Source organism: Nerophis ophidion, linkage group LG24 (genome assembly GCF_033978795.1).
Source record: "Nerophis ophidion isolate RoL-2023_Sa linkage group LG24, RoL_Noph_v1.0, whole genome shotgun sequence".
Taxonomy (NCBI): Eukaryota; Metazoa; Chordata; class Actinopteri; order Syngnathiformes; family Syngnathidae; genus Nerophis; species Nerophis ophidion.
The window spans coordinates 10,595,409-10,609,640 of record NC_084634.1 but is presented as its reverse complement, the minus strand read 5'-3'; the positions used below and the strand labels follow the sequence as shown (position 1 = coordinate 10,609,640).

Below are 14,232 nucleotides of genomic sequence, written 5' to 3'. Positions count from 1 at the left end.
TTGTCATCTATAACAGTGACCTATAATTGTGATCTATAATTGTCATCTACAACAGTGATCTATAGCTGTGATCTATTATTATGATCTATAAAAGTGATCCATAATTGTCGTCTACAACAGTGATCTATAACTGTCATCTATAAAAGTGACCTATAACTGTGATCTATAATTGTCATCTACAACAGTGATCTATAACAGTGATCTATAATTGTTGTCTACAACAGTGACCTATAACTCTCATCTATAACTGTGATCTATAGCTGTGATTTATTATGATCTATAATTGTCATCTACAACAGTGATCTATAACTGTGATCTATAATTATCATCTACAACAGTGATCTATAACTCTCATCCATAACAGTGATCTATAACGGTGATCTATAACTGATCTATAAAAGTGATCTGTAATTGTCATCTATAATAGTGATCTATAACTCTCATCTAAAACAGTGATCTATAACTGTGATATATAACTGATCTATAAAAGTGATCTGTAATTGTCATCTACAACAGTGATCTATAATTCTCATCTATAACTGTGATCTAGTATTATGATCTATAACTGATCTATAAAAGTGATCTATAATTGTTGTCTACAACAGTGAACTATAACTCATCTATAACTGATCTATAAAAGTGATCTATAATTGTCATCTACAATAGTGATCTATAACTCTCAACTATAACTGTGATCTATTATTATGATCTATAATTGTCATCTACAACAGTGACCTATAACTGTGATCTATAATTGTCATCTACAACAGTGATCCATAACTCTCATCTATAACAGTGATCTATAATTGTCATCTACAACAGTGACCTATAACTCTCATCTATACTGTGATCTATAGCTGTGATCTATTATTATGATTTATAATTGTCGTCTACAACAGTGACCTATAACTCTCATCTATAACTGCGATCTATAGCTGTGATCTACTATTATGAACTATAACTTATCTATAACTGTCATCTACAACAGTGACCTATAACTCTCAACTATAACTGTGATCTATTATTATGATCTATAACTGTCGTCTACAACAGTGACCTATAACTGTGATCTATAATTGCCATCTATAACAGTGATCTATAACTGTGATCTATAACTGATCTATAAAAGTGATCTGTAATTGTCATCTACAACAGTGATCTATAATTATAATATATATATATATATATAATATAATCTATAATCTAAAATATATAAGCCCTTTGAGACACTAGTGATTTAGGGCTATATAAGTAAACATTGATTGATTGATTGAATTGTCATCTATAACAGTGACCTATAATTGTGATCTATAATTGTCATCTACAACAGTGATCTATAGCTGTGATCTATTATTATGATCTATAAAAGTGATCCATAATTGTCGTCTACAACAGTGATCTATAACTGTCATCTATAAAAGTGACCTATAACTGTGATCTATAATTGTCATCTACAACAGTGATCTATAACAGTGATCTATAATTGTTGTCCACAACAGTGACCTATAACTCTCATCTATAACTGTGATCTATAGCTGTGATTTATTATTATGATCTATAATTGTCATCTACAACAGTGACCTATAACTGTGATCTATAATTGTCTTCTACAACAGTGATCTATAACTCTCATCTATAACAGTGATCTATAACTGTGATGTATAACTGATCTATAAAAGTGATCTGTAATTGTCATCTATAATAGTGATCTATAACTCTCATCTATAACAGTGATCTAGAACAACTTTTCTCAACAAGCTATTGCAAGGAATTTAGGGATTTCACCATCTAAAGTCTATAATATCATCAAAAGGTTTAGAGAATCCGGAGAAATCACTGCACATAACATTGAATGCCTGTGACCTTCGATCCCTCAGGTGGTACTGCATCAAAAAGCGACATCAGTGTGTAAAGGATATCACCACATGGGCTCGGGATCACTTCAGAAAACCACTGTCTGTAACTAAAGTTGGTTGCTACATCTGTAAGTGCAAGTTAAATCTCTACTATGCAAAGCGAAAGCCATTTATCAACAACACCCAGAAACGCCGCCGGCTTTGCTGGGCCCGATCTCATCTAAGATGGACTGATGCAAAGTGGAAAAGTGTTCTGTGGTCTGATGAGTCCACATTTCAAATTGTTGGAAACTGTGAATGTGGTGTCCTCCGGACCAAAGAGGAAAAGAACCATCCGGAATGTTATAAGCGCAAAGTTCAAAAGCCAGCATCTGTGATGTTATGGGGGTGTATTAGTGCCCAAGGCATGGGTAACTTACACATCTGTGAAGGCACCATTAATGCTGAAAGGTTTTGGAGCAACATATCTTGTCATCCCATGGACGCCCCTGCTTATTTCAGCAAGACAACGCCAAGCCACGTGTTACAACAGCGCGGCTTTGTAGCAAAAGAGTGCAGGTACTAGACTGGCCTGCCTGTAGACCAGAGCTGTCTCCCATTGAAAATTTATGAAGCGTAAAATACCACAACGGCGACCCCGGAATGTTGAACAATTTAAGCTTTACATCAAGCAAGAAGGGCTTCACGGTGGCAGAGGGGTTAGTGCGTCTGCCTCACAATACGAAGGTCCTGCAGTCCTGGGTTCAAATCCAGGCTCGGGATCTTTCTGTGTGGAGTTTGCATGTTCTTCCCGTGAATGCGTGGGTTCCCTCCAGGTACTCCGCCTTCCTCCCACCTCCAAAAACATGCACCTGGGGATAGGTTGATTGGCAACACTAAATTGGCCCTAGTGTGTGAATGTTGTCTGTCTATCTATGTTGGCCCTGCGATGAGGTGGCGACTTGTCCAGGGTGTACCCTGCCTTCCGCCCGATTGTAGCTGAGATAGGCGCCAGTGCCCCCCGCGACCCCAAAAAAGGGAACAAGCGGTAGAAAATGGATGGATGGATGGATCAAGCAAGAATGGGAAAGAATTCCACCTGAAAAGCTTCAAAAATTTACTGAGTGTTGTTTAAAGCAGTGGTCCCCAACCACCGGGCCGCAGAAACATTTTTTATTAAAAACAACAAAAAAACATTTTTTTCAAAATTTTTTTATTAAATCAGCATACACAATATACACTTACAATTAGTGCACCAACCACAAAAACATCCCTTTTTCATGACAAAAATATCCCTTTTTCATGACAAAGAAGAAAGAAAAAAAGGACCTAACACACACACACACACACACACACTCCCCACCCCCCGGGCCGCGGGACAAATTATTAAGCGTTGACCAGGTCCGCGGATACAAAAAGGTTGGGGACCACTGGTTTAAAGGAAAGGCCATGTAACACAGTGGTGAAAATGCACCATGTGCCTACTTTTTTGCAGTGTTTTGCTGCCATAAAATTACAAGTTAATAATTATTTGCAAAAAAAAAAAAAAAAGTTTCTCAGTTGGAACATTAACTATCTTGTCTTTGCAGTCCATTCAGTTGAATATAAGTTGAAAAGGACTTGCAAATCATTGTATTCTGTTTTTATTTACCATTTACATGATGCCTAGTGTTTGCTTTTAAGACTTGTCGATCATCCTCCTTGTATTCAGGATGATTGACAGGTGCATGTGTCACGTGACATGTGGGCGTGCACCTTCCCTGTCCTGATTGGTGGATGCGGATGACGGCTCATTGAAAACACCTGGCTGGTCCGACGGGAGGAACCGAGTGCGAGTGATCGGTGTTTGGAGCAGGTCTGAGCGGACGTCGTTCGCAGGCAGGTAAGCTCCGAAACGTGCCGTTAAATTAAATTGTACTCCAACTTTTAGTAAGACTTGTGTCTGGGGCCATTGCTAAGGAATACCTGAAGGAGTATTGGTGTGTGGGCCCATTCAGTGATACCTTCAATGTTGTTGTTTTTTTTAGTGTTCTTGAAGGTGTTCTGTGTAATACACCCACCTTGTTTCCATTTTTTAGGATGCACCACTTACCGAGTCAGTGTTTTTATGTCCGATATGTTTTATTTGTTGTCTTTAAACTCAGATTTGTATTTAGGCGAGTCACATTTCCCACTAATAGCACACTTTACAAGACCACATTGAACACAACATAACAAAATGGAATATTTACAATGTGTGTATTGTGTATATATAAATGTGTGATGTTAGATGCGATACAAGCAGTCCTGGAGTATTTACTTGTGTGTGATATCATGTGCAATAGTGAAGTGAATTGTGAATTATATTTTATATAGCGCTTTTTCTCTAGTGACTCAAAGCGCTTTACATAGTGAAACCCAATATCTAAGTTACATTCAAACCAGTGTGGGTGACACTGGGAGCAGGTGGGTAAAGTGTCTTGCCCAAGGACACAACGGCAGTGACTAGGATGGCGGAAGCGGGAATCGAACCTCCAACCCTCAAGTTGCTGGCACGGCCACTCTACCAACCGACCTAAACCGCCCCAATACAAGCAGAGTGTTTACTTTTGTGTTTATATGTGCGATACCGTGTGTTTACTTTTGTGATATATGTGCGATACAGAGTGTTTACTTTTGTGATATATGTGCGATACAGAGTGTTCACTTTTGTGATATATGTGCGATACAGAGTGTTTACTTTTGTGATATATGTGCGATACAGAGTGTTTACTTTTGTGATGTATGTGCGATACAGAGTGTTTACTTTTGTGATGTATGTGCGATACAGAGTGTTTACTTTTGTGATGTATGTGCGATACAGAGTGTTTACTTTTGTGATGTATGTGCGATACAGAGTGTTTACTTTTGTGATGTATGTGCGATAGAGTGTTTACTTTTGTGATGTATGTGCGATACAGAGTGTTTACTTTTGTGATGTATGTGCGATACAGAGTGCTTACTTTTGTGATGTATGTGCGATACAGAGTGCTTACTTTTGTGATGTATGTGCGATACAGAGTGCTTACTTTTGTGATGTATGTGCGATACAGAGTGCTTACTTTTGTGATGTATGTGCGATACAGAGTGCTTACTTTTGTGATGTATGTGCGATACAGAGTGCTTACTTTTGTGATGTATGTGCGATACAGAGTGCTTACTTTTGTGATGTATGTGCGATACAGAGTGCTTACTTTTGTGATGTATGTGCGATACAGAGTGCTTACTTTTGTGATGTATGTGCGATACAGAGTGCTTACTTTTGTGATGTATGTGCGATACAGAGTGCTTACTTTTGTGATGTATGTGCGATACAGAGTGCTTACTTTTGTGATGTATGTGCGATACAGAGTGCTTACTTTTGTGATGTATGTGCGATACAGAGTGCTTACTTTTGTGATGTATGTGCGATACAGAGTGCTTACTTTTGTGATGTATGTGCGATACAGAGTGCTTACTTTTGTGATGTATGTGCGATACAGAGTGCTTACTTTTGTGATGTATGTGCGATACAGAGTGCTTACTTTTGTGATGTATGTGCGATACAGAGTGCTTACTTTTGTGATGTATGTGCGATACAGAGTGCTTACTTTTGTGATGTATGTGCGATACAGAGTGCTTACTTTTGTGATGTATGTGCGATACAGAGTGCTTACTTTTGTGATGTATGTGCGATACAGAGTGCTTACTTTTGTGATGTATGTGCGATACAGAGTGCTTACTTTTGTGATGTATGTGCGATACAGAGTGCTTACTTTTGTGATGTATGTGCGATACAGAGTGCTTACTTTTGTGATGTATGTGCGATACAGAGTGCTTACTTTTGTGATGTATGTGCGATACAGAGTGCTTACTTTTGTGATGTATGTGCGATACAGAGTGCTTACTTTTGTGATGTATGTGCGATACAGAGTGCTTACTTTTGTGATGTATGTGCGATACAGAGTGCTTACTTTTGTGATGTATGTGCGATACAGAGTGCTTACTTTTGTGATGTATGTGCGATACAGAGTGCTTACTTTTGTGATGTATGTGCGATACAGAGTGCTTACTTTTGTGATGTATGTGCGATACAGAGTGCTTACTTTTGTGATGTATGTGCGATACAGAGTGCTTACTTTTGTGATGTATGTGCGATACAGAGTGCTTACTTTTGTGATGTATGTGCGATACAGAGTGCTTACTTTTGTGATGTATGTGCGATACAGAGTGCTTACTTTTGTGATGTATGTGCGATACAGAGTGCTTACTTTTGTGATGTATGTGCGATACAGAGTGCTTACTTTTGTGATGTATGTGCGATACAGAGTGCTTACTTTTGTGATGTATGTGCGATACAGAGTGCTTACTTTTGTGATGTATGTGCGATACAGAGTGCTTACTTTTGTGATGTATGTGCGATACAGAGTGCTTACTTTTGTGATGTATGTGCGATACAGAGTGCTTACTTTTGTGATGTATGTGCGATACAGAGTGCTTACTTTTGTGATGTATGTGCGATACAGAGTGCTTACTTTTGTGATGTATGTGCGATACAGAGTGCTTACTTTTGTGATGTATGTGCGATACAGAGTGCTTACTTTTGTGATGTATGTGCGATACAGAGTGCTTACTTTTGTGATGTATGTGCGATACAGAGTGCTTACTTTTGTGATGTATGTGCGATACAGAGTGCTTACTTTTGTGATGTATGTGCGATACAGAGTGCTTACTTTTGTGATGTATGTGCGATACAGAGTGTTTACTTTTGTGATGTATGTGCGATACAGAGTGTTTACTTTTGTGATGTATGTGCGATACAGAGTGTTTACTTTTGTGATGTATGTGCGATACAGAGTGTTTACTTTTGTGATGTATGTGCGATACAGAGTGTTTACTTTTGTGATGTATGTGCGATACAGAGTGTTTACTTTTGTGATGTATGTGCGATACAGAGTGTTTACTTTTGTGATGTATGTGCGATACAGAGTGTTTACTTTTGTGATGTATGTGCGATACAGAGTGTTTACTTTTGTGATGTATGTGCGATACAGAGTGCTTACTTTTGTGATGTATGTGCGATACAGAGTGCTTACTTTTGTGATGTATGTGCGATACAGAGTGCTTACTTTTGTGATGTATGTGCGATACAGAGTGCTTACTTTTGTGATGTATGTGCGATACAGAGTGCTTACTTGTGTGATGTATGTGCGATACAGAGTGCTTACTTGTGTGATGTATGTGCGATACAGAGTGCTTACTTGTGATATGTGCGATACAAGCAGTGCTTACTTGTGATATGTGCGATACAAGCAGTGCTTACTTGTGATATGTGCGATACAAGCAGTGCTTACTTGTGTGCGTGGTACAGAGTGCATGTGTGTGATATGATGTGCGATTCAAGCAGCGTGTTTACTTGTGTGATACCATGTGCGATACAAGCAGTCCTGCAGCATGTTTATTCGTGTGATAAATGTGCGATACAGAGTGTTTACTTTGTGTGTGTGTGTGATATCATGTGCGATACAAGAAGAGTGCGGACTGGTCTGTGATATTATGTGCGATACAAGCGGAGGGCTTACTTGTGTTATATCGTGCGATATTATAAGCAGAGTGATTTCTTGTGTGATTTCTTGTGTGTAATATCATGTGCGATACAAGCAGAGTCCTTACTTGTTTGTGATATGTGCGATACAAGCAGTGCTTACTTGTGTGTGTGGTACAGAGTGCATATGTGTGATATGATGTGCGATTCAAGCAGCGTGTTTACTTGTGTGATACCATGTGCGATACAAGCAGTTCTGCAGCATGTTTACTTGTGTGATAAATGTGTGATACAGAGTGTTTACTTGTATGTGTGTGTGTGTGATGTGCAATACAACCAGAGTACTTACTCGTTATATCATGTCCGATACAACCGGAGTGCTTACTTGTGTGAGATCATGTGCGATACAAGCAGAATGCTTACTTGTTTGTGATATCATGTGCGATACAAGAAAAGTGCTTACTTGTGTGTGTGAGATATCATGTGCGATACAAGCAGAGTGGTTACTTTTGAGATATCATGTGCAATACAAGCAGCGTGTTTACTTGTGTGTGATATCATGTGCGATAGAAGCCATCCTGCAGAATGTTTACATATGTGTGATATATGTGCAATACAAGCAGTGGTGTGATATCATGCAAGTAGAGTGCATGTGTGTGATATCATTTGCGATACAAGCAAAGTGCTTACTTGTTTGCGATATCATGTGGGATACTAGCAGACCTGCAGCATGTTTACTTGTGTGTGATATCTTGTGCGATACAAGCAGTCCTACAGCATTTTTGCTTGTGTGATACAAGCAGAGTGCTTACTTGTGTGTGATGTCATGTGCGATACAAGCAGTCCTGCAGCATTCGACTTGTTATATCATGTGCGATACAAGCAGCGTGTGTATGGATATCATGTGGAATACAAGAAGTCCTGCAGCATGTTTACGTGTGTGATATCATGTGCAATACAGAGTGCTTACTTGTTTGTGATATCATATGCGATACAAGCAGGGTGCTTACTTTTGGGATACCATGTGCGATACAAGCAGCGTGTTTACTTGTGCGTGATATCATGATGGGTGATAGAATCCATCCTGCAGAATGCTTACATACAAGCAGTGGTGTGATATCATTTGCGATGCAAAGTGCTTACGTTTGTGCGATATCATGTGCGATACTAGCAGACCTGCCGCATGTTTACTTGTGTGATATCTTGTGCGATACAAGCAGTCCTACAGCATTTTTACTTGTGTGATACAAGCAGAGTGCTTACTTGTGTGTGATATAATGTGCGATACAAGCAGCGTGTTTACTTCTGTGATATCATGTGCGATACAAGCAGTCCTGCAGTAACGTACTTGTGTTATATCATGTGCGATACAAGCAGCGTGTGTATGGATATCATGTGGAATACAAGAAGTCCTGCAGCATGTTTACGTGTGTGATATCATGTGCAATACAGAGTGCATACTTTTTTGTGATATCATATGCGATACAAGCAGGGTGCTTACTTTTGGGATACCATGTGCGACACAAGCAGCGTGTTTACTTGTGCGTGATATCATGTGCGATAGAAGCCATTCTGCAGAATGTTTACATACAAGCAGTGGTGTGATATCATGAGTGATACAAGCAGAGTGCATGTGTGCGATATTTGCGATACAAGCAAAGCAATTACGTATGTGCGATACTAGCAGACCTGCAGCATGTTCACGTATGTTTGAGATCATGTGCGATATAAGTAGTACTCCAGCATTTTTACTTGTGTGATACAAGCAGCGTGTTTGCTTGTGTGATATCATGTGCGATACAAGCAGTCGTTCAGCATATTTACTTGTGTGATATCATGTGCGATACAAGCAGCGTGGGTACGTATGTGCGGTACAAGCAGTCCTGCAGCATGTTTAGGTGTGTGACATCATGTGCAATACAGAGTTGCTTACTTTTTTATGATATCATATGCGATACAAGCAGGGTGCTTACTTTTGGGATACCATGTGCGATACAAGCAGCGTGTTTACTTGTGCGTGATATCATGTGCGATAGAAGCCATCCTGCAGAATGTTTACATACAAGCAGTGGTTTGATATCATGGGTGATGCAAGCAGAGTGCATGTGTGTGATATCATTTGCGATACAAGCAAAGTGATTTTGTTTGTGCGATACTAGCAGACCTGCAGCATGTTTACATATGTTTGAGATCATGTGCGATACAAGTAGTCCTCCAGCATTTTTATTTGTGCGATACAAGCAGCGTGTTTGCTTGTGTGATATCATGTGCGATACAAGCAGTCCTTCAGCATATTTACTTGTGTGATATCATGTGCGATACAAGCAGCGTGGGTACGTATGTGCGGTAAAAGCAGTCCTGCAGCATGTTTAGGTGTGTGATATCAGGTGCAATACAGAGTTGCTTACTTTTTTGTGATATCATATGCGATACAAGCAGGGTGCTTACTTTTGGGATACCATGTGTGATACAAGCAGCGTGTTTACCTGTGCGTGATATCATGTGCGATAGAAGCCATCCTGCAGAATGTTTACATACAAGCAGTGGTGTGATATCATGGGTGATACAAGCAGAGTGCATGTGTGTGATATCATTTGTGATACAGGCAAAGTGCTTACGTTTGTGCGATACTAGCAGACCTGCAGCATGTTTACTTATGTTTGAGATCATGTGCGATACAAGCAGTCCTCCAGCATTTTTACTTGTGATACAAGCAGCGTGTTTACTTGTGTGATATCATGTGCGATACAAGCAGCATGGGTACCTATATCATGTGCGGTTCAAGCAGTCCTACAGCATGTTTAGGTGTGTGATATCATGTGCAATACAGAGTTGCTTACTTGTTTGTGATATAATGTGCGATACAAGCAGCGTGTTTACTTCTGTGATATCATGTGCGATACAAGCAGTCCTGCAGTAACGTACTTGTGTTATATCATGTGCGATACAAGCAGCCTGTGTATGGATATCATGTGGAATACAAGAAGTCCTGCAGCATGTTTACGTGTGATATCATGTGCAATTGAGAGTGCTTACTTGTTTGTGATATCATATGCGATACAAGCAGGGTGCTTACTTTTGGGATACCATGTGCGATACAAGCAGCGTGTTTACTTGTGCGTGATATCATGTGCAATAGAAGCCATCCTGCAGAATGTTTACATACAAGCAGTGGTTTGATATCATGGGTGATGCAAGCAGAGTGCATGTGTGTGATATCATTTGCGATACAAGCAAAGTGATTTTGTTTGTACGATACTAGCAGACCTGCAGCATGTTTACATATGTTTGAGATCATGTGCGATACAAGCAGTCCTCCAGCATTTTTACTTGTGTGATACAAGCAGCATATTTACTTGTGTGATATCATGTGCGATACAAGCAGCGTGGGTACGTATATCATATGCGGTACAAGCAGTCCTGCAGCATGTTTAGGTGTGTGATATCATGTGCAATACAGAGTTGCTTACTTGTTTGTGATATCATGTGCAATACATGTAAAGTCCTTACTTGCTTGTGATATCATGTGCGATGCAGAGTACTTACGTGTGTGATAAGAACTGATTAAGGTGGACCCCGACTTGAATAAATTGAAAAACTTATTGGGGTGTTACCATTTAGTGATCAATTGTACAGAATATGTACTGTACTGTGCAATCTACTAATAAAAGTATCAATCAATATCATGTGCAACGCAAGCAGAGTGCTTATGTGTATTTGATACATGCCATGCAAGCAGAGTGCTTGCTTGTGATATCATGTGCGATACAAGCAGCGTGTTCACTAGTACAAAGCTGACAGACATTTAACATTCAAATGTGCTCCAATAAACACAGCAGTTCTTCTATTTGACTCAAGTCGTAACTGTAAGGGCAAAGTTGTATCAGGACGTTCCTGTTAAAGTCCTACTGAAACCCACATGGGGCGGTTTAGCTCGGTTGGTAGAGTGGCCGTGCCAGCAACTTGAGGGTTGCAGGTTCGATTCCCGCTTCTGCCAACCTAGTCACTGCCGTTTTGTCCTTGGGCAAGACACTTTACCCACCTGCTCCCAGTGCCACCCACACTGGTGTGAATGTAACTTAGATATTGGGTTTCACTATGTAAAGCGCTTTGAGTCAGAGAAAAAGCGCTATATAAATATAATTCACTTCACTTCACACATAGCGGTCGGACGAACATGTTTTCTCTACGTCAACCAGCATGTTTTTGGATGGGGAAATTGTGATATATATATCTTACCGAAGACAACCGTGGATTATTCGTTGTCCTGCAGCAGCTGTGAGCTTGGTTCCTCCGCTTCTCTGCGAGACACTGTGTGTTCACCGCAGCTATTCGACCTCGCGGTATGTCTTTACAATCTTTAAAAATCTCACTAAAACACTATTAAAAGAATAAGCAGATAAGGGATCTTCCAGAATTATCCTAGTAAATGTGTCTAATTACATCTGAGATGCTCACACTGCCGTCGCCCGGAGCCGTCGCTTTTTTTTTTTTTTTAGTGCCTCACTAACTTTCCTCATCCACAAATCTTTCATGCTTGCTCAAATTAATGGGGAAATTGTCGCTTTCTCGGTCCGAATAGCTCTTGCTGCTAGAGGCTATGATTATAAACAATGTGAGCCCTCACACCTGTGACGTGATGCGCACATCGTCTGCTACTTCCGGTAAAGGCAAGGCTTTTTTTACTAGCGACCAAAAGTCGCTTTTTTTGTGTTTTTTTCTAGTCCTTTAATATCAATATCCTAATTCACGTATCTTTCATCCTCGCTCAAATTAATGGGGAAATTGTCGCTTTCTCGGTCCGAATTGCTCTTACTGCTGGTGGCTCCCATTATAAACAATGTGAATATGTGAGAAGCCCCCACACTTGTGACGTCATCGTCTGCGACTTCCAATAAAGGCAAGGCTTTTCTATTAGCGACCAAAAGTTGCAAACTTTATCGTGGATGTTCTCTACTAAATCTTTCCAGCAAAAATATGGCAATATCGCAAAATTATCAAGTATGACACATAGAATGGACCTGCTATCCCCGTTTAAATAAGAAAATCTAATTTCAGTAGGCCTTTAATGATAATAATAATATTAACATTATTATTAACAGCAACAACAAATTAATAATTTTTCCATTTTATTTTGTGTGTTCTTTTTATTAAGTACAGTTGATCAATTTCACCTGAAATGATTGATAATTTTTTCCCTTGTGAAGAAGTTTGATGTATTAAACAGTATTTCTTATGTCGTTGCCGTGTGACACCTGCTAAAATCCAAACCGTGACCACAAATACACGTCACGTGGTTTTCATGACTCATACCTGATATTTTCAAGAAGATTTTAGTTGCTGAGTCACTCAAGACTTCTGTTGCTTCCTCCACAAACACCAAAACATCTTCTTTCCTTGCACAACTTGCACACTGTACGTGTCGGTTAGTACTCTTTTTGTGTGTGTGTGTGTGTGTGTGTATGTGTGTGTGTATTTAGATATATATGCATACAGTCGTGGTCAAAAGTTTACATACACTTGTAAAGAACATAATGTCAAGGCTGTCTTGAGTTTCCAGTCATTGCTTCAACTCTTATTTGTGTGTGATAGTGATTGGAGAACATACTTGGTGGTCACATTAAAAAAAACATTCATGAAGTTTGGTTCTTTTATGAATTTTTTATGGGTCTATTAAAAATGTGAGCAAATCTGCTGGGTAAAAAGTATACATACAGCAATGTTAATATTTGCTTACATGTTCCTTGGCAAGTTTCACTGCAATAAGGCGCTTTTGGTCGCCATCCACAAGCTTCTGGTTGAATTTTTGACCACTCCTCTTGACAAAATTGGTGCAGTCCATAGTGGATCTAACATAATGAGTCCAGTCCATAGTGGATCTAACATAGTAGGAGTCCAGTCTATAGTGGATCTAACATAATAGTGAGAGTCCAGTCCATAGTGGATCTAACATAATAGTGAGAGTCCAACCCATAGTGGATCTAACAAAATAGTGAGAGTCCAGTCCATAGTGGATTTAACATAATAGTGAGAGTCCAGTCCATAGTGGATTTAACATAATAGTGAGAGTCCAGTCCATAGTGGATTTAACATAATAGTGAGAGTCCAGTCCATAGTGGATTTAACATAATAGTGAGAGTCCAGTCCATAGTGGATTTAACATAATAGTGAGAGTCCAGTCCATAGTGGATTTAACATAATAGTGAGAGTCCAGTCCATAGTGGATCTGACATAATAGTGAGAATCCTGTCCATAGCGGATTTAACATAATAGTGAGAGTCCAGTCCATAGTGGATCTAACATAATAGTGAGAGTCCAGTCCATAGTGGATCCAACATAATAGTGAGAGTCCAGTCCATAGTGGATCTAACGAAATAGTGAGAGTCCAGTCCATAGTGGATCTAACATAATAGTGTGAGAGTCCAGTCCATAGTGAATCTAACAAAATATTGTGAGAGTCCAGTCCATAGTGGATCCAACATAATAATAGTGAGAGTCCAGTCCATAGTGGATCTAACATAATAGTGAGAGTCCAGTCCATAGTGGATTTAACGTTATATAGTGATCCATAGTGGATCTAACATAATAGTGAGAGTCCAGTCCATAGTGGATCTAATAGTGAGAGTCCAGTCCATAGTGGATCTAACATAATAGTGAGAGTGCAGTCCATAGTGGATCTAACATAATAGTGTGAGAGTCCAGTCCATAGTGGATCTAACATTATAGTGAGAGTCCAGTCCATAGTGGATCTAACATAATAGTGAGAGTCCAGTCCATAGTGGATCCAACATTATAGTGAGAGTCCAGTCCATAGTGGATCTTACATAATAGTAAGAGTCCAGTCCATAGTGGATC

General features: G+C 39.5%; 1 protein-coding gene across 1 annotated transcript in view; it reads left to right on the top strand.

Moving 5' to 3' along the window:
• The window catches only part of ankef1a (ankyrin repeat and EF-hand domain containing 1a), a 56,435-nt gene extending 52,747 nt beyond the window's left edge, over positions 1-3,688 (top strand). Inside the window, exon 9 of the mRNA XM_061885693.1 lies at positions 3,547-3,688. Coding sequence (XP_061741677.1) covers positions 3,547-3,551 — 5 coding nt within the window. The 3' untranslated portion in view covers positions 3,552-3,688. The remainder of the gene's footprint in view (positions 1-3,546) is intronic.
• Positions 3,689-14,232: the final 10,544 nt, after the last annotated feature.